A 26,593-nucleotide genomic window follows, 5' to 3' on the forward strand; every position below is an offset into this window, starting at 1 on the left:
GCACCTCCACAGTGTGATGACATGCTTCTTCATGCTCGCATGTCTTATAAGCATGTTACATCTCCACCCCCGGGTGTGATTTTTAGCATTATAATGAAGCTAAGGTTAAGGATCAGTCGTTCTCCTGGCCTTGCGTGCATGCGGGAGATAGTAAGATTCATGGTGGGAGCTGCTGCTTTTAGCTTCCTCAGGGTCCGACAGTCAGCAGGTACGGCTCCTTGAGCAAGGTTTATCTTGCAAGGTCTGGAGGGTCTGTTTGGGGCCCCTGCCACCCATGGGGCCTCCCCTCTACCAGCTTGTGGTGAGGTCCTTGGTGGGGCATGGGGGGCACCAAGTCCTGTCCCTCCTCTGCCTCAAAGCCACACATAATACCTGTCCCTCCCCTGCTCCCAGTCTTCTGGGGAAAGTAGGACAACAGCACACAAATAAAGGGCAGGATATACCTTCCAACTGTAAGTGCTATGGAGGAACCAAGGGAGGTGATGCAGCAGCAACCAGTTTTAGAAATTTTAGAAAAGGTGGTCAGGGCAGGCCTTAGCAGGCAGAGGGGCCGTGTGAGCTGAGAATAATGTGGGAATCAGGCCTGAGAAAACCTGGAGGAAAAGCAACCTAGGATGAAGGAACAGCAAGCACAAAGGTATGGGGGCAGGGCAAGTCATGCTGTGTGGAGGCCAGAGAAGAAGGTCTGTGGATGAGGGTGCAGAGAGAGAGGCACTGGCTGTCTCAGAGCCCTGTTGGCCTGGCTAAGGACGTAGATTTAACTCTAGGTATTGTGGGAAGTGCTGGACCTTTGCGGAAGCAGGGCAGTGCTATATGAATGAGTTATGTGAACAATGTATGAGACTCTAGAAAGTTCTCTTTTATTCATAGACACCAGGGTATTCCACTACGAGACTACTTTGTCCTGCCCTTTCTGAAGTTTTCCCTCTTTCTTTTCATAAGCCATGCATAAATTACATGTTTTCACAAATCCACAACAACATATACTATTCTTATATTAAACCTGGATGAAATATGTATGTATATATTTATTTATACACATAAAAAGCAGTCTTAGCTTCAAACCTCTCATTCTCCCCATCTCCTACCTGTCTTTTCACTTCGTTGAGTTTTTTTTTTTTTTTTTTTTTTTTTTTTTTTTTGAGATGGAGTCTTGCTCTGTCACCTAGGCTGGAGGAGTGTGGTGGTGCGATCTTGACTCACTGAAACCTCCACCTCCCAGGTTGAAGCAGTTTTCCTGCCTCAGCCTCCCGAGTAGCTGGGATTACAGGTGCCCACCATCACGCCCAGCTACTTTTTGTATTTTTAGTAGAGACGAGTTTTCACCATGTTGGCCAGGCTGGTCTCAAACTCCTGACTTCAGGTGATCCGCCCACCTTGGCTTCCCAAAGTGCTGGGATTACAGGTGTGAGCCACCACACCTGGCCCTTTAAGTTTCTTGACTCCTCTAGCCATTCACTCCTGCTGACCTGTGATCGATTGATCCTGCACCTTTCCCCATGGCCTTTTATTCCATCCTTTCCCAGCATACATTTCACAATCAACCGTGCCTGCACTTCCAGGCTGGCTGGCTTCCATTTAAGTGATGAGGACCCTGTTAAATGAGCCATGTATCTCTAGTCCCCCCACTACCCCATTTCTCCTAGAAGACAATTCCATACTTTCTCCTCTCCTTAGGTCTCCAACACTTCTTCCCCCACCTTTCATACCTTTGTTTCCTATTTCTCCTAAGAAAAGAAATCGAAAGATAAATTCTACAACACCCCGCTGCCATATCCACCCACATGCCAGCATCTGTGGCCATAGATACTGCCTTCCCTCCTCTTACTGGGGTGACCTGGCTTTCTCCTTGCTATGTCCTGTCCTGCACCTGTTTAGGATTGTTGCCCTAGCAGTTCTCCCTTTTTCTGCAGCAGCATCAAATCTTCTTCTCTACTAGATCATTTCCATCAGCATACAAAACATGCTGCTATGTTTTTTTTTTCCATCTTACACACAAATAACTAAGTAAAACCTCTCCACCTCACTTTCCTCTCCCATTTCTCCCCTTCTTTTTACAACAAAATTCCTTGAAAGTGTCAAATTTCTTTGCTAACTCAAATTTCTCTCCCTTAAATCTCCCCGGGACCCAGTTTAAGAATCTGTTCAGGCCCCAAACCCCCAACATGGAGTTGGTTTTATTACTGTTTTTCAGTGATCTACAGAAAATATACCTCTTTATTGTCAGAGTATGGGCAGACTACTCCCACCACTCCAACCCCCTTGGTACACCACTGACCACGTGGAGATGAAACTACACCAGTGACCTCTGTTCTAAATCAAAAGGCCAGTTCTTCGTCCTTGTGTTGTTGCAGGATTTTTAAGGAATCAGCTTACACACTCCTTAATTTCTTTTAATTCCTGTTCCAGCATTACTTGATCTACCAGTGTCACTGGCAGCACCCATCACTTCCTCCTCTTGGATTTCATCCTTGGCTTCCGGAATGCTACACTCTCTTGGATTCTCCCCTCCCCCTCCTGACACTGCACCTCAGTCTCTTTTGCTGGTTCTGCCCACTTCCCCAGCCTCTACATGCTGGCATGACTCAGGGCTCCGTACTTGGAATTCTTCTCTCTGTCTGCCCATCCTCTTGGTGGTTTTATCTCTGTATGCTAACGATTCCCAAATTTACATTCTGGTTCTGACTTTTTCCTGAAACCCCAGACTTGTAGATCCAGCTGCCTACTGGCTATCTCCACTTGAATTTCTAATCACCAACTCAAACTTAAATGTCCAAAACTGAGCTCCTGAAACTCCATACATTCCCACCCAAATGCTACATCCTGTAGTCCACCTCATCTCAGTTAGGGGCAATCTATTTTTCATTTTGGAAAAAATGTCAATACCTTGCTACTTTCTATGCCTGCCCTTGTTCTCTCACACCCCATATCTCGTCCATCACCAAATTATATTAGCTGTATCTTCTCAAGCTATCTAGAATCAATCTCTCTGCCCATCTCCACTGATACCATTCTGATCTAAACCACCATCCTCTCTCCCCAGATTTTTATCATAGCTCCTTAACAGGTCTCCATGCATCTGTCTTGTCCCACTCTCCTCCACAACACATGAGCCAAAGTGATTCTGTTACACTTAAAGCATTATATTAATACTTCTTTGCTCAAAGCCCACCAGTGATTTCCCGTATCACTCAGAGTGAAAGTCAAGGTGCCTCTTTGATCTATAAGGTTCTTCTAGAAGCCTTTGCAGCCTCATCTCCTACTTCTTTCCCCATGAACTCTCGGTTCCAGTCAGCTTGGCATCCCAGCTGTTCCTCGAAGACCTCAGGCACACTCCTGCCCCGGGGTCTTTGCACTTGCTTCTACCCCCATATGGAGTGCTTGTCTTCCTCAGATCGTCATGGCTAGTTTCCTCATTTTATTTAGGATTTCTCAGGGCAGCCTTTCCTGGCCACTCTGTGATTGTAAACCTATAAAAACACATGCTTGCACATACCATTGCCAATACTTCATATCCCCCTTTCTTGCTTTATGTTTTCTTTAGCACTTATGACTCTCTAGCTTACTACATATTTTATCTACTTACCTCACTTTATGTCTCTTTTATTCTGTAAAGTGAACAAGGACCCCGTTGGCTGTAAGTGAGAAAACCTCATGTGAAGCAGCTTACACCAAGGGCACTGTCTTGACAGGTGCTCTGGGTGCTTCCTCCTTGAAAGAGCTGATACCTGAGCCTAGGAGGCCAACGAAAATGCTTTAAGGGTAGGGTTGCCACCTACAATTCAGGATGTCCAGTTAAATTAGAATTTCAAATAGGCAACACATGACTTTTTAGTATAAGGGGATACACCCTGCTTCTCCCGTCTGTTTGTCTTTCTCTGCACATCTGCCTCATTTTTCTTCTTCCCTGCAGGGTGGGTTTTGGTTTCTCAGGCTACCTGGAGGGAAATGTTTGCAACCAGCAGTCCCAATGTTGTTACAGCTCATCAGTTATAAAGGAGCAGTCAAACAAAGACCACAGCGTATTCGTCCCAGTGCTCAGGAAGGGGGATTGTCACCCCAGTCTGGGCGAAAGCTTCCTGTTCACACAACTCATGCAGTGAAGTCACATTGTAAGGTGACAGCTGCCTCCACTGTGATCACATGGATTGAAGTGGCCGGGGTGGGGGGAGTTGGTTCTCAAAAAAGTAACAGTGCTTGAGGGACCAAACAAGAACTGAGTACACAAAGGGAAATTTTTTTCCTAGATACAAAAATCACATTATAATGATGTAATAATGGTTTAAGGACGGTTTAAGTGCAAGAATGACAAATAAGTGGAAAAGAATTGAGGTCCAAGAGAGATTCATGGATATATTGCCATTTGGTCTGTAACAAAGGTGACATTTCGAATCACTGGGGAAAGAATGAACTTGAGAGGTCCAATAAAATATGTACCAAGAACTGGCCCCTGTGCTCCCTGATGGGAGCACATTTAATCGTGAGTGAGTCCTGGACGCTGGATAGGCAAGGGTCCAGGAGAGTGGTGGGAAGGGAGAGTGGTGGGAAGGGAAAGTGGTGGGAAGGGGTGCTGATGGTGAGTGAGGATGATTTCTTTTAGGCATTTGTATGAGTGGGGAAGAGAAGCCCATTGCTGGAGAATAGGGTGGGATAAATGCAGGATTTATTGTTTTTGTAAAATGAAAAGACATATAAATGTGACAAAATGTGTGTTTAGCTAAAGGTTTCTCAATTTTGTTTACCTTTTCAAAAAACCAAATCTTTGTTTTGTTAATTTTTTTGAATTGTTTCTTTAATCTCTATTTCATTTATTTCTGCTCAGAGTTTTATTATTTTCTTCCTTCTACCAATTTCAGATTTAGTTTGTTCTTGTTTTTCTAGTTCCTCGAGGTGCACAGTTAGGTTGTTTATTAGAAATCTTTCTTCTTTCTTGATGTAGAAATTTATTGCTAAAAATTTCCCTCTTAGAACTGCTTTTGCTGTGTCTCATAGGTTTTAGTATGATGTGCTTCCATTTTCATTTGTCTTAAGGAATTTTAAAATTTTCCTTTTTAATTTCTTCATTGACTCACCAGTTGTTTAGAAGCATGTTGTTTAATGTATATGTAAAGATTCCGAAGTTTTTCTTACTGTTGATTTTTAGTCGTATACCATTGTGGTTAGAAAAAATACTTTGTATGATGTCTATCTTCTTAAATTTGTTAAGACTTATTTTGTAGCCTAATGTGATATATCCTGGAGAATGTCCCATGTGCAGTTGAGAAGAATGCATACTCTGCACTGTTGGATGGAATGTTCTGTAAATATCTTTTAGGCCCATTTGATCTATGATACAATTAAAGTCTTTTTTTTTTTTTTTTTTTTTTTTTTTGCTTATTTTTTGTCTAAATAATCTGTTCATTGCTGGAAGTTGAATGTTGAAGTCCTCTATTATCACTGTATTACAGTCTATCTCTCCATTTAGGTGTAATAATATTTGCTTTATATATTTGAGTGTTCCACTGTTGGATGCATATCTACTTACAATTGTTATATCTTCTTGTTGAACTGATCCCTTCATCATTATCATCATTATTTAATGACCTTCTTTGTCTCTTTTTATAGGTTGTTTTTGTTGTTGTTGCTGTTGTTTGAGACAGGGTCTGGCTGTGTCACCTATGCTGGAGTGCAGTGATATGATCTTGGCTCACTGCAACCTCTGCCTCCTGGGATCAAGCCATCCTTCCACCTCAGCTTCCTGAGTAGCTGAGACTACAGATGCTTGCCACCAAGCTCAGCTAATTTTTTTGTATTTTTTGTGGAGACTGGGTTTCACCATGTTGCACAGGCTGATCTCAAACTCCTGAGCTCAAGCAATCTCCCTGCCTTGGCCTCCCAAAGTAATGGGATTACAGGCATGAGCCACCATGCCTGGCCTCTTTTTACAATTTTTGACTTAATGTCTATTTTATCTGATGTAATATGGCTACTTCTGCTTGCTTCTGGTTTCTATTTGCATGGAATATCTTTTTTCATATTTTCATTTTCAGCCTATGTTTGTCTTTAATGGCGAGGTGAGTCTCTTGTAGAGAGCACATAGTTGAATCTTATTTACTTAGCCACACTATATCTTTTAATTTGAGAATGTAACCCATTTACATTCAAAGGCTGTTATTGATAGATAACAACTTACTCCTGACATTTTTGTTAATTGTTTTCTGGTAGTTTTGTAGATTCTTTGTTTCTTTATTCCTCTTTTTTTGTTTACTTCTGTGGTTTGGTGGTTTTCTGTGGTTTCTCTTTCTTATTTGGTAATTGCTGTAATTTATTTATTTGTGGTTATCATGGGGCTAATGTGAGTCTTGTAAGTATAACAGATAATTCTAAGCTAATAGCAACTTAACTTTGGCTGCATGAAAGTACTCATTTCCCCTCCCACAGTTAATATTTTTGTTGCCCTAATTTACTTCTTTATCTATGATGTGTTCCTCAGCCACTAACTGTAGTTGTTTTTTAACCATTTGACTTTAAATCTTCATACTAGAAGACTGACAGTTTTACATAGCACCATTATATCACTGAATATTCTTAGTTTGATTTATGAAATTACTTCTACTGGTTTTATATTTTAATGTGTTTTTAATGACAGTAATTATCATCCTTTTGTTTCTTGCTGTAGCACTCCTTTAAACATTTCTTGTAAGGCTGGTCTTAGCGGTGATGAATTCTCTTAAGTTTTGCTTGTCTGTGAAGGACTTTATTTCTTCTTCACTTCTGAGGGATAACTTTGTGGGACATAATATTCCTGGTTGACAGTTTTTTTTTTTTTCCCTTTCAGCACTTTGAATATGTCGTACCATTCTCTCCCAGTCTGCAAAGTTTCTGCTGAGAAATATATTGATAGTCTGATAGAAATTCCCTTATATGTGACTTGACACTCTTCTCTTGTTGCTTTTAGAATTTTCTCCATCTTTGACTTCTGACAGTTTGATTATAATGTTCCTCAGAGAGAATCTTTTCAGGTTGAATCTAGTTGGAGACCTTAGGGTCTCCTGAATCTGGATGTTCATATCTCTTAATATATTTGAGAAGTTTTTAGCTATTATTTCATTAAATTGGTTTTCTGTGACTTTCTTCATCTCTTCTCATCTGATATTTCTATCATGTGAATATCTGTTCACTGAATGGTGTCCCATAAGTATCATAGGGTTTCTTCATTCCTTTTTATTCTCGCTTTTTTTCCTATCTGACTGGGTTACTTTAAAATAGCTATCTTCAAGTTCAGAACTTCTTTATTCTGCTTGATTTAGTCTGTTGATGAAGCACTTAATTGTATTATTTTACTTTATTCATCGAATTTTTTTGCTTCACAATATCTGTTTGGTTCTTTTATATGATATCTCTTTGTTGATTTTTTTCATTCAGATCATGAATTGTTTTCCTGATTTCATTGAATTGTTTGTCTGTGTTCTCTTGTATCCCACTGAGCTTCCTTAAGATCAATATTTCTAAATTTCTTTTCAGGTGTTTTGTAAATGCCCCTTTCTTTGTGGCCTCTTACTGGACATTTATTGTGGAGTCATATTCTCTTGCTTTTTCATGTTTCTTGTGTCCCTACATTGATATCAGCATATCTAGCGAAATGAGCTCCTATCTCAAGCTCCTCATCTACCCGGTGAGCTACCAGATTGACTCTTCCAGCTCATTTAGTTGCCAGAGCTGAAGAATCCAGCAGAAGGCAGATCTTCTCTCTAGCCTAGAACTCAGTCCTACAGAGGACAGGAAGGACCCCTGGCTCATAAGCTTCCTACCCAGGAGTTTCTGGGGACAGGGCCTCACTCCTTCTGGAAATGGCATTTTCACATCGAGCCCTATGTTCTCTCCATGCAGTTTTCCCCCAGGAAGCCATGGGCATGCCTATCCTTTATGCTGGGTTTCTGGAAAACTCTCCCCTGGAGTTTCACCTGCTACAAATCTTCAGACTCTGTTATCCAAAGCCCAGAGACTTCTGGCTATGACGGGCTTGTGGTTCTACCACCAATTTTCTATACCAGGAGAGTCAACCTTGCAGTCCCAAGTGGCACAGACCTGAGGCAGGAGCCTGAAGACCCTGGTCCAATAGGGGTCTTTCAATGGCACAGGAGGAGAGCTGTCAAGAATCCCACCTCTGCTTTGTCCCAATACTAAGAACTTGGAAAGAAAGCCAGAGTAAATAATTAATTAATGTTTAACATTTCAATATATTTGGGATACTAATGAATCCCTTTGAAGATTAATAAAAGCCAGGAACTCTCATTCTAGTAACACACACACAAGCATGCACACACACACCTTTGCATACAATTTTTGTGCATTCATAGCTTCAGTTCAGTGATTCTTCTGTGACCTCACACTGCCTTTCCCTGAGTGGTAGAAGTGTACGGATGGAGATTTATTGATCTGATTTTAAGTAGATGCTACCGTAGGGGGTTGGTAAGTCTTATTAAATTGTACATGTAGACACGTTACATATATGTATTTAAAAGGCCTATTTGTGAGGAATATTTGAAACAACTAAAAGGGTAAAATCATTCCATTGTAGAAACCAACAGTTGACACCAATTATTTACAAATCTGTATAGGTCAGAGATTTACTTTGGACAGCTGAGAAACCTGGTGAACTTTGATCTTCTTTTTCCATGGACCCTGAGGACATTAAACAAGGGAGTTTACTCTGGGGGCAGTAGAAGGATCAGTGATCAGTTTACTTTGGCCCTAGGAGCACTGGACTCTGTTCAGCTTAAACAGCCACCTCTCACGGGCCTATGTGAAGGTCTTGGGACTTGACCTGTCTTGGTGAAGGAGTAATGGGAAGTGCCATCCTTAAATAATGTTGGAAGAAATTATGAATAACACTTTTCAAGAAAGTGTGTCACAGGGCAGTGGGGACAGCTCAGGCTATTGAGTTCATAGCCCTAGGTTCTAGCCTTCCATCTTGCTGGACAGCCTACCAGTTATGTCCTCCAGCTGAGTTGTTTTTGTCTCTGTAAAATCAGATCTCTATACTAAATGGTCTCTCAGGGTGTGTTTTGCCAAAGGGCCCAGTAGCAATGGAGGGAGACATAAAGCAGTCACACAGAATAACTTCATTAGTTCACTGAGTGTGTATTTGGTATGTAGTCTATGCTGAGTGTTCTGTAATAACGATAGTTGTCATCACCATCTATTAGTGTCATTACCATCTATTGGTCAGACAGAGCAAGCAATCTAATAGCAATGTGAGCAATCTTCAGAATGACAAGGTAGACATTTGTACTCCTATGACTAATGAGAAAACAGAGCCTCAGAGTAGTTAGGTAACTTGTCCGGTATGATACAACTACTCAGTGGTCTAACATCCAAATCCAAGAGTCTTTAACTCCAATTCCATGCCCATTTTATTACTGCACAGATTGCATGTGACAATACTCAGTGGATGAATGGACAGGTGACTATTAATAGAAAGTGGGCACAGGGAACTAGTATACAGAGAAAAAGACCTGCTAGGATCTGTCTGCTCTGTTCTCTGTGATGGATTGCCTAGGACTTAGTGGTCAGCATCCTTGCAGGGTCCTTGATGTAGTGGGACCTGAGGGGCTGGGCTCAGAAGCTGTGCACATGGGACTTAGAAGGGGAAGATATTGGTCAGGATATAAATAAAAATTAGAGGAAAAATGCTAAGGTGCTGGATGCTGTACTAGGTGATTTACAGTAATTACTAATTTAGATCTCAGAATAACTCTATGAAGTAGGCATTATTGAGAGGTGAAGCTGGCTGGGCTTCCGGGTCAGGTGGGAACTTGGAGAACTTTTCTGTCTAACTAAAGGATTGTAAATGCACCAATCAGTGCTCTGTGTCTAGCTAAAGGTTTGTAAACACACCAATCAGCACTCTGTCAAAACGAACCAATCAGCACTCTGTAAAATGGACCAATCAACACTCTTTAAAATGGACAAATCAACTCTCTGTAAAATGGACCAATCAGCAGGATGTGGGTGGGGCCAAATAAGGGAATAAAAGCTGACCAACTGCGCTAACAGCGGCAACGTGCTTGGGTCCTCTTCCACGTTGTGGAAGCTTTGTTCTTTCTCTCTTCTCCATAAATCTTGCTGCTGCTCACACTTTGGGTCTGCACTACTTTTATGAGCTGAAACACTCATGGCAAAGGTCTGCAGCTTTCCTGTTGATGTCAGCAAGACCATAAACCCACCAGAAGAAAGAAACTCCAGACACATCTGAACATCAGAAGGAACAAACTCTGGACACACCATGTTTAAGAATTGCAACACTTGCCGCGAGGGTTTGCGGCTTCATTCTTGAAGTCAGCCTAAACCAAGAACCCATCAATTCCGGACACATTATGATCCTCATTTTCTAGGTGGGGAACTGGGGCACTGAGAGCTTAGGTGACTTGCCTAATTCAGTGTCCAACCTGAAAGTCTTAGCGTATAGAAGTGAATGACCAAGCCACTGTAGGTTTAGTCTTGTCTTCAGTCAGGGAGAACCAGGGCCAGGATCTTCTCTTGTCGTAATTCGCACAGTTATGATCCTCTCCTGTATGCCACTTCTACCAACGCTATGTTCCTGCCTTGCAGTGTGAAGATTATTTCCAAATTCAGATCTGGGAATGAACCCCACTTCTGGGAGCACGTTCATCGATCAGAATTTCTTCTTTTGTTTTTAAATCCAAATTCGTTGACAGCTGTTGTCCCAGCCCACTTTATGCCATGCTCTCAAAATTTCACAGCCTTCCTCTTCACTCCCGAGCATCTACTATCTCACCTGGGAGAGGGGCCTCTGGAGGAAGGCACTGAAGCAGCTGCTGTGACACATGCTGCCTATTTCACAGATTGGGCTGACATCATCTCTTTGTGGGGCACAAAACTCGTGTGTCCCCATCCCTGACTGCTAACCTCCTTCCCATCTTTGCCGGGCCTGCCCAGGTGTCCTGTAAACAGTGTGTCAGGGAAGACTAGCAGCGATCCTGCACAGCTGCCTTTGATCAGGGACCTTTGTTACGTTACACATGAGAGTTCCCAGAGTGCGCTGGGCTCCAGGGTCAGTGGCCCTTTAGCCGTCAGCCTGGGGTTCAAGTGGAGCTGGGTGAAGTTGAAAATACGGTGATGAGAAAAGGGGTTTCTTAGCAGGGTATATCTCTGTCTTAAAATGAGGACAGACAGCTCCCGGTCTCTCCAGTTGTAGAAGGACTGAGTTGAGGAAAAGGAGCCCCTGACTTTGTAACATTGAACAGTACTGAATATCTCTGCTCCATTATTCCTCCATTCTGCCCACAATCCTAGCTGCCCTTCGTAGTCCTGTAGAGGAAATGATTAAAAGACTGTCTGCTCCCTTTCTTCTTTCATTTCCCTACCTTTCTCTTGTTTCCATTTTCTTTCTTTCCTTAAAAAGAAAACAAACAAACCAAAAAACCACGGATTTATTCTATTCTCGTTCCTTTGCTTGAGGTGGCTATGGGCAGTGGCTCCTGAGAGACTGGGGTGGAGCAAGCAGTGGGAGGATCAGGAGGTTGTTTACGTACAAGAGAAATGAGCAAAGAACTGAAAATAGTGAGCACTCTGGGACTGCGGTTTCTCATGGCCAGAGAAGGGAGCTGCACATATGGGGTGGAAGACAGCTAGAATATCTGCAGTGCTGTTCAGTCAGAATTGAGGGATTAGTGTGAACTCATGGTTGTGTAAGAGTGTGGGACAGGTATAGATGTGTGTGTGTGTGTGTGTGTGACCCCAGCTCTGTCTGGAGAGCCTAGTATCAATGATTCTGCAACATGAGTTACCACACCTGGCACCCAGAATTTGCTTTCTAAATACCGTTCTCCACTAAACGGATAGGTCACCTTAGAGAAGGAGATTCCAGAAATAGAGATTCCAGAGCTGGTACAGAGAAGGTACAAGGTAGGCCTGAATGTCTTGTTCTAGCAGAAAGTGAAGCTCTTAAAAAATGTCGAGGCTTGTAACAGGTCCACAGGAGCCAGCTGGAAGCGCCTCCAATTGGCCACATGTGCAACAGTTTGAGCACTAAACTAGATAATTACAGTAACTTGCCATAACCCACCAAACAAAACAGGAACTCACGAGTCCATGCAGATAAAAACAAGTCATAGAAAAAATTAAACAGATGAAGAAAGGGAAGTTCTTCCTTACCTTAGAATGCTAATTAATAAGCATAGAAGAAATGATATCTGAAAATCGTCATTTTGCAATCAATATAGCACTAATCCATTGTATGAATCATTAAGAAAACAGCATTGCCTCTGTGATATTGCTGCCTAAAACGCAGAACCTGAGTCAAATCATGTGGTGATGCCACAAAAACCCAAATAGAGAAAGTCTCTTAAAAAATTACCTGTTAAATACAAAATCCCGGCATGAGAACACAGACCAACCAAATCCAGAATGTTGGAAATTCCCAACGATCAATAAAATGATCCAGTTTATTTGACAAGTATGCAACATAAAATGCTGCAGATTGTTTGGAGTGAAAGAGATTTAAGAGTTAAATGTAACATGTGGATCTTGTTTAGGATCCAGTTTGAACAACCTAACACTTTTTTAGACAACAAGGGTAATTGCTATATTGACTGAGTATTAGATGATAATAAGAAATAATTGTGCTGTAGTCCCAGCACTTTGGGAGGCTGAGGCAGGTGGATCACAAGGTCAGGAGTTCAAGACCAGCCTAGTCAAGATGGTGAAACCCCATCTCTACTAAAAATACAAAAATTAGCCAGGTGTGGTGGCAGGTGCCTGTAATCCTAGTGACTCGAGAGGCTGAGACAGAGAATTGCTTGAATCTGGCAGGCAGAAGTTGCAGTGAGCCAAGATCACACCACTGCACTCCAACCTAGGCAACTAAGCAAGACTCCATCAAAAAAAAAAAAAAAAAAAAAGAAAGGAAGGAAGGAAGGAATGAATTGTGGAAAACTCCAAAAACCAGAACACTTCTTCTCCTCCAAAGGAGCACCACTCCTCACCAGCCAGGGAACAAAACTGGACAGAGAATGAGTTTGACAAATTGACAGAAGTAGGCTTCAGAAGGTGGGTAATAACAAACCCCTCCGAGCTAAAGAAGCATGTTCTAACCCAATGCAAGGAAGCTAAAAAACCTTGAGAAAAGATTAGCTTTTTGTTCTGCTAACTAGAATAACCAGTTTGGAGAAGAACATAAATAAGCTGATGGAGCTGAAAAACACAGCACGAGAACTTTGTGAAGCATACACAAGTATCAATAGCCGAATTGATCAGGCAGTAGAAAGGATACCAGAGACTGAAGATCAACTTAATGAAATAAAGCACGAAGACAAGATTACAGAAAAAAGAATAAAAAGGAACAAACAAAGCCTCCAAGAAATATGGGCCTATGTGAAAATACCAAACCTACATTTGATTGGTGTACCTGAAAGTGACGGGGAGAATGGAACCAAGCTGGAAAACACTCTCCAGGATATTATCCAGGAGAACTTCCCCAATCTAGCAAGACAGGCCAACATTCAAATTCAGGAAATACAGAGAACACCACAAAGATACTCCTCAAGAAGACAAATCCCAAGACACATAATCATCAGCTTCACCAAGATTGAAATGAAGAAAAAGTGTTAAACGCAGTCAGAGAGAAAGGTTGGGTTACCCACAAAGGGAAGCCCATCAGACTAACAGTGGACCTCTTGGCAGAAATCCTGCAAGCCAGAAGAGAGTGGGGGCCAGTATTCAACATTCTTAAAGAAAGGAATTTTCAACCCAGAATTTCATATCCAGCCAAACTAAGCTTCGTAAGTGAAGGAGAAATAAAATCCTTTACAGACAAGCAAATGCTTAGAGATTTTGTCACCACCAGGCCTGCCTTACAAGAGCTCGTGGAGGAAGCACTAAATATGGAAAGGAAAAACTAGTACCAGCCACTGCAAAAACATAACAAATTGTAAAGACCATCAACACTATGAAGAAACTGCATCAACTAACAGACAAAATAACCAGCTAGCATCATAATGACAGGATCAAATTCACACATAACAATATTAACCTTAATGTAAACAGGCTAAGTGCCCCCAGTTAAAAGACACAGACTGGCAAATTGGATAGAGTCAAGACCATCAGTGTGCTGTATTCAGGAGACTCATCTCACATGCAAAGACACACATAGGCTCAAAATAAAGGGGTGGAAGAAGATTTACCAAGCAAATGGAAAGCAAAAAAAAAAAAAAATTAGGGGTTGAAATCCTAGTCTCTGATAAAACAGACTTTAAACCAACAAAGACAAAAAAAAAAAAAAAAAGACAAAGAAGGGTATTACATAATGGTAAAAAGATCAATGCAACAAAAAGAGCTAATTATCCTAAATATATATGCACCCAGTGCAGGAGCACCCAGATTCATAAAGCAAGTTCTTAGAGACCGACAAAGAGACTTAAATTCCCACACAATAACAGTGGGAGACTTTAACACCTCACTGTCAATATAAGGCCGATTAACAAGACAGAAAATTAATAAGGATATTCAGGACTTGAACTCAGTTCTGGACCAAGCGGACCTAATAGACATCTACAGAACTCTCCACCCCAAATCAATAGAATATACATTCTTCTCAGTACCACATCGCCCTTATTCTAAAATTGAACACATAATTGAAAGTAAAACACTCCTCAGCAAATGCAAAAGAACAGAAATAACAGTCTCTCAGATCACAGTGCAATCAAATTACAACTCAGGATTTAAAAACTCACTCAAAACTGCACAACTACATGGAAACTGAACAACCTGTTCCTGAATGACTACCGGGTAAATAACAAAATTAAGGCAGAAATAAATAAGTTCTTTGAAACCAATGAGAACAAAGATGCAAGGTACCAGAATCTCTGGGACACAGCTAAATGAGGGTTTAGAGGGAAATTTATAGCACTAAATGCCCACAGGAGAAAGCAGGAAAGATCTAAAATTGACACTCTAACATCACAATTAAAAGAACTAGAGAAGCAAGAGCAAACAAATTCAAAAGCTAGCAGAAGACAAGAAATAACTAAGATCAGAGCAGAGCTGTGGAAGATAGAGACACAATAAAAACCTTAAAGAATCGATGAATCCAGGAGCTGGTTTTTCGAAAAGATTAACGAAATAGACTGCTAGCCAGACTAATAAAGAAGAAAATAGAGAAGAATCAAATAGACGCAATAAAAAATGATAAATGGGATATCACCACTGGTCCCACAGAAATACAAATGACCGTCAGAGAATACTATAAACACCTCTATGCAAATAAACTAGAAAATTTAGAAGAAATGGATACATTCCTGGACACATACACCCTCCCAAGACTAAGCCAGGAAGAAGTTGAATCCTTGAATAGACCAATAACAAGCTCTGAAATTGAAGCAGTAATTAATAGCCTACCAATAAAAAATAGCCCAGGACCAGAAGGATTCACACCTGAATTCTACCAGAGGTACAAAGAGGAGCTGGTACCATTCCTTCTGAAACTATTCCAAACAATAGAAAAAGAGGGACTCCCCTCTAACTCATTTTATGAGGCCAGCATCATCCTGATACCAAAACCTGGCAGAGACACAACAAAAAAATAAAATTTCAGGCCAATATCCCTAATGAACATCAATGCGAAAATTCTTAATAAAATACTGGCAAACTGAATCCAGCAGCACATCAAAAAGCTTATCTACCACGATCAAGTTGGCTTCATTCCTGGGATGCAAGGCTGGTTCAACATACACAAATCAATAAACATAATCCATCACACATAAACAGAACCAATGACAAAAATCACATGATTATCTCAATAGATGCAGAAAAAGGCCTTCAACAAAATTCAACAGCCCTTCAAGCTAAAAACTCTCAATAAACTAGGTATTGATGGAACGTATCTCAAAATAATAAGAGCCATTTATGACAAACCTACGGCCAATATCATACTGAATAGGCAAAAGCTGGAAGCATCCCCTTTGAAAATTGGCACAAGACAAGGATGCCCTCTCTCACCACTCCTATTCAACATAGTATTGGAAGTTCTGGCCAGGTCAATCAGGCAAGAGAAAGAAATAAAGGATATTCAAAAAGGAAGGGAGAAAGTCAAATTCTCTCTGTTTGCAGATGACATGATTGTATATTCGGAAAACCCCACCATCTCAGTCCAAAATCTCCTTAAGCTGATAAGCAACTTCAGTAAAGTCTCAGGATACAAAAAGAATGTGCAAAAATCACAAGCATTCCTATACAACAATAATAGACAAACAGAGAGCCAAATCATGAGTGGACTCCCATTTACAATTGCTACCAAGAGAATAAAATACCTAGGAATCCAACTTACAAGGGATGGGAAGACCTCTTCAAGGAGAACTACAAACCACTGCTCAACAAAATAAGAGAGGACACAAACAAATGGAAAAACATTCCATGCTCATGGATAGGAAGAATCAATATTATTAAAATGGCCATACTGCCCAAAGTAATTTATAAATTCAATGCTATCCCCATCAAGCTACTATTGACTTTCTTCACAGAATTAGAAAAAACAACTTTAAATTTCATATGGAACCCAAAAAGAGCCCACATAGCCAAGACAATCTTAAGCCAAAAGAACAAAGCTGGAGGCATCACGCTACCTGACTTCAAACTATACTACAAGGCTACAATAACCAAAACAGCATGGTACTGGTATCAAAACAGATATATAGACGAATGGAACAGAACAGAGGCCTCAAAAAGTAACGCCACACATCTACAACCATCTGATCTTTGACAAACATGAGAAAAACAAGCAATGGGAAAATGATTCCCTATTTAATAAATGGTGCTGGGAAAACTGGCTAGCCACATGCAGGAAAATGAAACTGGACCCTTCCTTACACTGTATACAAAAATTAACTCAAGATGGATTAAAGACTTAAACGTAAGACCTAAAACCATAAAAACCCTAGAAGAAAACCTAGGCAATACCATTCAGGACATAGGCATGGACAGAGACTTCATGACTAAAACACCAAAAGCAATGGCAACAAAAGCCAAAATTGACAAATAGGATCTAATTAAAGAGCTTCTGCACAGCAAAAGAAGCTATCGTCAGAGTGAACAGGCAACCTACAGAATGGGAAAAAATTTTTACAATACATCCAACTGACAAAGGGCTAATATTCAGAATCTACAGAGAATATAAACAAATTTACAAGAAAAAAAACCCATGAAAAAGTGGGCAAAGGATCTGAACAACCATCAAAAAGTGGGCAAAGGATATGTCACAAAAGAAGACATTTAGGCAGCCAACAAACATCAGGAAAAAAAGCTCATCATCACTGGTCATTAGAGAAATGCAAATCAAAAGCACAATGAGATACCATTTCATGCCAGTTAGAATGGCTATCATTAAAAAGTCAGGAAATGACGAGGCACAGTGGCTCATGCCTGTAATCCCAGCACTTTGGGAGGCCGAGATGGGCGGATCACGAGGTCAGGAGATCGAAGCCATCCTGGCTAACACAGTAAAACCCCGTCTCCACTAAAAATACAAAAAATTAGCCAGGTGTGTTGGCAGGTGCCTGTAGTCCCAGCTACTCAGGAGGCTGAGGCAGGAGAATGGCATGAACCCAGGAGGTGGAGCTTGCACTGAGCCGAGATCGCACCACTGCACTCCAGCCTGGGTGACAGAGTGAGACTCCGTCTCAAAAAAAAAAAGAGAAAGTCAGGAAACAACAGATGTCGGAGAGGATGTGGAGAAATAGGAATGCTTTTACACTGTTGGTGGGAGTGTAAATTAGTTCAACCATTGTGGAAGACAGTGTGGTGATTCCTCAAGGATCTAGAACCGGAAATACCATTTGACCCAGCAATCCCATTACTGGGTATATACCCAAAGGATTATAAATCATTCTACTATAAAGACACAAGCACACATATGTTTATTGCAGCCCTATTCACAATAGCAAAGACTTGGAATCAACCCATCAATGATAGACTGGATAAAGAACATGTAGCACATATATACCATGGAATACTATGCAGCCATATAAAAGGATGAGTTCATGTCCTTTGCAGGGACATGGATGAAGGTGGAAACCATCATTCTCAGCAAACTAACACAGGAACAGAAAACCAAATACCACATGTTCTCACTCATAAGTGGGAGTTGAACAATGAGAGCACATGGACACAGGGAGGGGAACATCACACACTGGGGCCTCTCAGGGGATAGGGGACTAGGGGAGGGATAGCATTAGGAGAAATACCTAATGTGGCATGATCTCAGCTCACTGCAACCTCTGCCTCCTGGGTTCAAGTGATTCTCAATTCTCGTGCCTCAGCCTCCCAAGTAGGTAGGACTACAGCTACATGCCACCATGCCCAGCTAATTTTTGTATTTTTAGTAGAGACAGAGTTTCACCACGTTGGTCAAACTGGTCTCGAACTCCTGACCTTAAGTGATCCTCCTGCCTTGGCCTCCCAAAATGCTGGGATTACAGGCATGAGCCACCGTGCCCACCTCTTTTGCATTTTCATTTACGAACTTTAGAATTATGTTGTTAAGTTACATGAAAAAACATTTGGAATTTAATTGGGAGTACACTGAATTTCTACATCAATTTGAGGAGAATTGTAATTTCTCAAGTCTTCCACTCTCTGTTCAAGATATAGTTTTCCATTTACTTTGAGTTTCTTAATTTAAAGTCTGGTGCATAAAAGTTTTAGATGTCTTTTGATAGATTTAATCCTAGGCATTTGTTTTTCTTATGTTACTTTAGGTAGTATTTTTCGTGTTTTTTCTTTTCTTTTCTTTTCTTTTTTCCAATTTGAGTATAGAAATACAATTGACTTTGGTGTATTTACCTACCTTGATCCAGCTCTTTTTTTTTTTTTTTTTTTTTTTTTTTTTTTGAGACGGGGCCTCACTCTATCACCCAGGCTGGAGTGTATTGGCGCAATCTCAGATCACTGCAAATTCTGCCTCCCGGATTCAAGCGATTCTCCCACCTCAGCCTCCTGAGTAGCTGGGACTCAGGTGTGCACCACCACACCTAGCTAATTTCTGTATTTTTAGTAGAGAAGGGGTTTCGCTATGTTGGCCATGCTGGTCTCAAACTCCTGACCTCAGGTGATCTGCCTGTTTCAGCCTCCCAAAATTCTGTGATTATAGACATGAGCCACCACGCCCAGCTTTAACTCATTTATTCTAAAGTATACTCTAGTTTCTTCAGAATTTTATACACATACAATTTATTATGCATAAAGATGAGAGTTTATTTTTTTCCTTTCCAATCCTTTTACTTACTGCTTCCAGTAAAAGTTTGACTAGAAATGATAATAGTAAACATCTGGTCTTACTGATCTCAACAAGAAAGCTTTATTCAACATTCCACACTAAGTATGATTTCTGTAGATTTTTATGGCACACAGATACTTGATATCAGACTGAGAAAGTTTTGTAGAATAAGTTTGCTAAGAGGTTTTGTTATGAAGGGATATTGAATTTTATTAAATGATGTTCCCATACTGAGTGGTAGGGTCATACCACTTTCCTTTATTATTCCACTAATATGATATATTACAGTGATTGATACTTGAAAGGATAGCTTATATTCCTGGAATAAACCCAATTTGATAATTATTTATTAATCTTTTTTACATTTTGCTAGATTCTGTTTGCTAATCTTTTGTGTAGAAATTTTGCATCTGTGTTCATAAAAGTTATGTTTTTTATCTTTGTCATGATGTCTTTGTTAGTTTTTCCTTTCTAAGTATACATACTGTCCTCAAAACATTAGTTAAGGAGTGTTCCTATTTTTCTGTTCCTGGAGGAATATATTGGTATAATCCTTTTACTTTATTTAGAGACAGGGTCTCACTTTGTTGCCCAGGCTGGAATGCAGTGTCGTGATCTTGGCTCACTGCAGCCTTGAACTCCTGGGCTCATGTAATCCTCTTACCTTAGCCTCTCAGGTAGCCGGCAATACAGGTGCATGCCACCGTGTCCAGCTGATTTAAATTTTTTGTAGAGACGAGTTCTCACTATATTGCCCAGGCTGGTCTTGAACTCCTGAGCTCAAGTGATCCTCCTGCCTCAAGCTTCCAAAGCCCTAGGATTACAGGCATGAGCCACCACCCCCACCCTGTAATTCTTCTTAAATGTTTGATGGAATTCATTCCACCTGGTCCTGGACTATTCTTCATGAGACAGGTATTTTTATAGACTCCCCAGTGAAAAGAATGGAAAACTTGAGAATCTTCATTGTCCGAGGACTTCTGAGAGGTAGAACAGAGATAAAGAGAGAGAGCGGAAGGGAGAGAAAGAGAGAGCGAGAGTGAGCGAGCAGTAGTGTCATGTGGCATTTCAAAATGCCTGGCATTTTCCTAAAAGAAACCTGCCCAGTCCCCAGCCCCCTGGTCATACGGCCTGACCCATCGGGCTTGCAGGGTGACTGGCTTCGTGAATGTCAGTTCTCAGGCTGCCAGGTTGCTGCTTCTCAAGGATGACCCAGGCTCAGAGAAGTCTCTGGTGTCAGGCGGAGGACACTGAGTGGGGGACAGGAGGAACTGCTCAAAACAGAGGCTCTTTGTTTGCTTTGCTTCTGTGTCAACTGGGCAACATTTGGAAACAACAAATATTGGTTCAGAGGCCCACTGCTTTCTTACCCACCTCCTGCTGTTCAGCTTTTCCAATTTTCCTGCACGTACACACGAGTGCAGCTATTTCCTTAAGGGCCATTGAAATTTAAGAGTTTTGCCCTGTTTGCGGTGAAAGATTTGGCTCATGCTTGGGTTGGTTTAGAACTGTAAGCTTCCTTTATGTCCTCTCTCATTCTCTTTCTCTTTCTCTTTCTCTCACCTCCCTCCCTCTCTTTCCTCCCCCACTAAATAAATAAAGAGAAGGTCAATATCAAGAAGGCAGCTGTGGTCTGGAGAAGGCCAAGATTTAGGAAGTGTGAGTTCAGGTCTCAGAGCTCCATGAATGAGGACCCATCATTTGACTGTAATGTCCACATCTGATAAAAGGAGGTACTGATCTTATCTTGCAGGGCTGCCCCAATGATCTTGCCCCAGGACAGTGCCTGACACATACAAGGGGATAAAAACATGATATTTTCTTCCAGCTGAGCATAATCAAGCCAGTCCATGTCTAAGGATCTGCAGTTGGTACTCGGACCTCTCCCAGACTGACCAGCCCCTGCGCTGGCAAAGCCCTGGGGGCTGTGTGCCTTTGGAGAAATGGCAAGGCTGGGTGTCTCATGTTTGTCCCTCTCTCGGTGTGACCCCAGGTGAGCTCCTTGGCCCCTGCATGTCCTGGTTTCCTGGGAGAGGCAGTGTCCCTGGTGGATGCGTACACTCTGGAATCAGACTGCCTTCTTTTGTATTCTGACTTTGCAGCTGACCTTGAACAAGGTATCATCCTCTCTGGTCCTCAGTTTCCTTGTCTCATCTGTAAGATGCAGACGCTAAAGCACCAAAGTCAGAGGGGTATGGTAAGTACTCACTGAAGCTCCCAGTAAGTCTCAGCCATCATTAAGCTATAAAAAGGGACAGTGAATTTCAACTCCAGAGCATCTCTGGTGTAGAATTAAAGAATATAAGTGAGAGCACAGGTACAAGTGTCATGGACATGGAGCGCTGTAATGTTACTCTTACCTTCACATGCTCCTACAGACATATACAGGCATAGGCACCCCATACAGCTAGGGCCATGTACACATGTACACCCCAAAGCTGGCCTCACCCCTGTCTACCCCATCCAAGGAATGGCAAACACGAGGCTCTGCTGTTGTCCTCCTGAGCAAGAGCCAAGACCCTGGGCCTCTCCATCTAGGTGCGTGTAGATGATGTGGGAGCACCAGTTCTCTATGTCTTGTCTGAGCTTCCTTCATATCCCATGAGGCTGTGTACTTCCTTCCCAGCACCTGTCTTGGCTTGGACTCAGAGGATCCCTCTGAGGACAGGGCATAGAGTTGGCTGGTCTGGAGAGAACTCAGCCTGGCCAGTAGGTAGTTGCTCCCTGCTCAGGGGCTCTGGGTAGGCTATGGACCTGTGGCTGGAAGAGTGGCCTCGGCAGGGCTTAGTCTATGAATGTAGATGGGCTCCAGGGAAGGAGAATCACTGACCATCTTCTTTCCATGCCCTGTGTTGAGCTTCCCTGAGTTTGTGGCATGAGCTCAACCTTTGGTAACTGCACTTCCTGCTCTCTGGCAGACCTTGCAAGCTTACTACAGGGCCTGTCCACGCATCAGCTGTACGTGTGCATGCTGCTCTGTCAGGTGCCTCCCAGTTAGCCTTGCCCCTGACTTTTCCTGCTCATCTCACATCCCTACCTCAAGGTCTCCAAATGAATCCAGACCCCTGCCTAGAGCCTGCTGCAGGGACAGTAGGAATATGGCCCTCATGCCAAGAGTCTTCTTTCCCTATGGCTCAAGTGCAAGGGACCCATGGACGGGCCAGGGGGGAGTAAGACAGGGCAGCAGTGGTCACTCTCCCTCGCTGGTGAGGCTGATGTGTTGGGAAAGCCAGACTTGCCTTCTGTCCTCACTGTAAACAGAAAGCCTCTGCAGTGGACTTTAAAGTGGGAGGTGTGTAACCCCTTTGCATATGAGATCATCTTTTGGAGCGTGGGAGAACATAACCTAACTTCCAGTTATATTTATTGTTATTGCAAAAGATTAACACATTATCATTCATTCATATTGAATGTGTGAATTGGCCCTGTCTCCCACCTGAGTCTGCAGTCATGACAGATGGAGCCTTTGAGGTGTCCTAAGGGAAGATGGGGATCACCTCACAATGCTATAGGTTAAGAGGGGAGTGCCGACCCTGCCCTTTGTTTTGGTATTTTTATTTCCATATTTTGGGGTTTGTATGTGCCCAGTTAAACGGATGCACAGATTAGATAATCTGGCTTTAACTCCAATCTTCACGAGATGCACACATGCCTTAAACAGATTTCTACAAAGAAACTAGAATTAGGAGATAATTCTGACAACACAAAAACAAGTGAACAAAAAGCAAATGCCTGACCTGACATATCCATTAGGCTTGGTATGGGCTTGGTCAACTAAAACATGAGACAGAATGAAGGACCATCTGGTCAGGTTGGAGAAGAAGTAACTTTTGGCAAAATCTCCGAAGTCTGGATTTACACTTCGTGGAAGGAATCTTGACCTTCCCCCAGGTATGTTATGCCTTGAGATAATAATCCTATATAAGGCCGCATAAGCAAAACGACATTCGAAAATGAGTTTCATCTTTAGCTCATTCTTTTACAAAGTTCTATTCCTTGTGCATGATTAAAGTGTACACATTTTTTAGTTAAAATATAACCATCTAGAAGGCACAAATTCAGTATTTTTCATGATAAGTGTGTGCAATTAAAGCGGTTAGGAGACTCATTGACTAGAGGGGAACATGGTGGTCCCAGGCTGTAAGAACAGGCCACACCCTCCACTGGGCCGCTTGCTTTGTGCTAAGATGGTACTTGGTTCTGAGCCTCACAGTGTCTTGACCACGTTCCTGGAACCTTCTTGTGGGAGGGAGTTCATCTTCCCCTATGACTCTGTCCCCAGTCTAAGGTGTCCCACAGGAAGCTTGAGGGCAGGAAGTTTTCCAGCCCAGGAGCCTGAGCTCAGCGGGGCAGGAAGAAGGAGCAGCTCCTCCGTGGGGGACCTTTGAGAGCCCAGGAGCAGGAATTCGAGGGACACCTGGTAGGGAGCAAAAGGTGCTGAGTCTGTCTTTGACCTTGAGGCCAGCTTGTTTCTCCTGCATGCTCTCCCAAAAGGGGCTTTGCCTGTCATTCTCCCGTTCTAGTGTGGGGTCTGGGCGCAGTTGTTTTCCCTCTCCAGCCTCGGAGTCTCCCTCTGTGTGTGGACTGCGCAGATAGGACTGGTGGCACGGACCAGCTCAGCTGCCCTGGAGTCAGGAGCAGAGCCACCCGGTTCCCAGCCCGCCTTAGCCGCTCCTGGCACCGAGAGAGCCGCGATGACAATGGCTGGATTGTGCTTCATGTCCCTTTTCATCAGCATTTCTGTGCTGGACTCCTTCCACTCGCGGGTCGTCTCCAGAGCTCAGGAAATGAGGTGATCAGTGGGGCGAGTAAGGAAGGGGGGTTGGGAGAGGGGCGATTGGGCAACCGGGCTGCACAAACACGGGAGGTCAAAGATTGCGCCCAGCGGGCCCGGGCCGGGAATAAAAGGACGTGGGGCGCGGGAGGCTGCACAGAAGCGAGTCGGACTGTGCTCGCTGCTCAGCGCCGCACCCGGAGGATGAGGCTCGCCGTGGGAGGCCTGCTGGCCTGCGCCGTCCTGGGTGAGTGCGGGCTCGGGGAAGCAGCGCAGAGTTGCTGGCTGGCGCGTTCCCTGCAACCCGGGCGGCCACCGCGCAGCCTGCATGCACTCCTCGCTCAGGCTGGAAGCCTGGGTGCCTGGGTGCCTTTCCCTTGCCTCTCTACGCCCCACCCCTGGCCTCTGCTTGGGCCTCTAGACACCTTTCACTGCACTCACTGTCTCCTTCCCGTTCTCCTCTTTGTCCAGCAAATCTTGCAGCAGTGAAATACAATAAATCAGAGCACGTCTAATCAGGTTATCAAAACCCTTTGCTGCTGCCTCTTGTCAAGTCCAAACTCCTTAGTACGGCATTCAAGGCCTCCCGGGTCTGACCATTCCCCCTTTCAGAGTCTGATGTCCCCTGGGTGCCCTGGGAGCTGTCAGAGCGCCCACCGAGCGGTCAGAGCATGGGATTTGAAGCCAGACTTCTTGGATCCAAATCCTGACTGGCTCCTCACCAGGGAAGGGGTCATCACAGCACTTGCCTGGGAGGGTCAGGTGAGGGTCAGCGAGGTGGCGGATGCCGGGTACCAGTGGTGGATGTTGCACACATCCTGCTATGGGGCAGTGACTGACACCTCACTCCCCGACCTCCTGAGGTGGAGCCCTCTTCATACTCTAACTTCTGCCTGCCATTCGTGGGGCATTTGTCACACTGTTGGGGCTTCCGTGTTTAGTTGTCTCTTCCCATAAGCTAGCAATTCCTTGAGAGAGGACCCCACGTTACTTGCCTTTATCCCCACACAGAGCACTTCACAGGCTGTGCAAGGTAATGCTCCACTGAGGACACATTCTCGCCTATAGGAACCCTGGAGGTGTGGCTTTGAGGAGAGGCTGCCACAGACTTATGTTGCCTCCTAGGATTTCCCATGGGCCAAGGGGGATGATGGGGGTCGCTGGGGTGGCCATCCCTGGTGGCCCCTCCTCATGTATCCTGGAGAGCTGTGGGCCTCCTGGCCACAGGCTTCGTGGATCTTCTTCAGAGCCAGTGAATCAGCCTTGCTGTTGTGGCCCACAACATAAGAGCATTTGTTGTTTCAGTGGAGATGACAGGGGGCCTTGGGCACAGGGCAAAAGCTCATGTGATATGGATGCTATCTCTGCAACCACATGGATTTTAATAGTTACCCATGGCTGGCTTCAGCTTTTTTTTTCTGAATGGCAGCCAAAAAGTGTGGTGAAAATGGAGGGAGAGTTCAGTGGAGACAGAGGGGAGACTGTTGAATTCGTGGAGTTTTTAGTTATTCCTAAACAGAGAGCAACAGACAAGAGTCACAGACAAATTAATTCTCTTTTCATTAATTTACCCACAACTACTGGCCAAGAAGGGGTGTAATTCAGAATGTTTTCTTCTTGTGTGCTCTGAGTAGCAGACTCAGAGTCTGGAGACCCAGATTCTAGGCCTGGCTTGGCCAACAATAAGCAGGGTGACCTTGGGTTAAAAAAAAAACAACAAGGCATCATTCTTTGAGTCTCACTCCCTCTTCTCAAAAAGATGGCAGTTCCTCCCCTGCTGGCTTTCCAAAGTTTGAGGTATCGAGCCAATGTGTTGGGGTAGCTGAAAACGCCCTGTGCACGCTGAGGCTTATGTTCCATGGCAGGGCAGGGGCCAGGACAGTGACGGGAGGAGACAAGGCGGAGACAGAGCAGACTGTCATCTCCAGATGGGAGCTGATGGTCATGCCTGCATCCCTCTGGCCAGCAGAGGGTGGTCGGTAGGAAACTGGGAGGCCATTAAGGCAACGTTCTATTGGCCCAGTCTCAGAATGCAGTAGAACTTGTGCCCTGTAGCGTTCATGGACAGGAGTGAGAGGAGGATGGGACTGAGGGCATGTGGCTGTCAAGGCCTTTCTAGGGGTGATGCTCTCTCTCCCTCAGCACAGGGAGTGGGTCTCTTCCATCTCTGGCCTCTCTCCCCCAGGGCTGTGTCTGGCTGTCCCCGAGAAAAGTGTGAGATGGTGTGCAGTGTCAGAGCATGAGGCCACCAAGTGCCAGAGTTTCCGCGACCATATGAAAAGCGTCCTTCCATCCGATGGTCCCAGTGTTGCATGTGTGAAGAAAGCCTCCCACCTCGATTGCATCAGGGCCATTGCGGTAAGTCGCTGCTGCCTAAAAGAGAGTGGAAGAAAGCCATACTTTCTCTATCTCCGGTCACTTTGGAGCAATTCTTTACTCACAGGTAGGAGGCTGATGTATGGGGCAGTCAACCCTGACTGTTATTAAAATCACTTCAAAAATGGAAATGGGGAGGTTTTCTTTAATGTGTCTGGAAAGCAAAAGTCAAA

At 43.4% G+C, this 26,593-nt stretch overlaps 1 protein-coding gene and 1 pseudogene across 1 annotated transcript in view; both read left to right on the forward strand.

Annotated features, from left to right (window-relative positions):
* The window catches only part of LOC126948919 (inhibitor of carbonic anhydrase-like), a 52,700-nt pseudogene extending 32,219 nt beyond the window's left edge, over positions 1-20,481 (forward strand).
* A 3,720-nt stretch (positions 20,482-24,201) lies between these two features.
* Positions 24,202-26,593, forward strand: part of LOC126948140 (serotransferrin) — a 31,687-nt gene continuing 29,295 nt past the window's right edge. Inside the window, exons 1-2 of the mRNA XM_050779615.1 lie at positions 24,202-24,291; positions 26,230-26,402. Of these exons, the coding sequence (XP_050635572.1) occupies positions 24,249-24,291; positions 26,230-26,402 (216 nt within the window). The 5' untranslated portion in view covers positions 24,202-24,248. The remainder of the gene's footprint in view (positions 24,292-26,229; positions 26,403-26,593) is intronic.

This window comes from Macaca thibetana, chromosome 2 (assembly GCF_024542745.1).
Source record: "Macaca thibetana thibetana isolate TM-01 chromosome 2, ASM2454274v1, whole genome shotgun sequence".
Classification (NCBI taxonomy): domain Eukaryota; kingdom Metazoa; phylum Chordata; class Mammalia; order Primates; family Cercopithecidae; genus Macaca; species Macaca thibetana.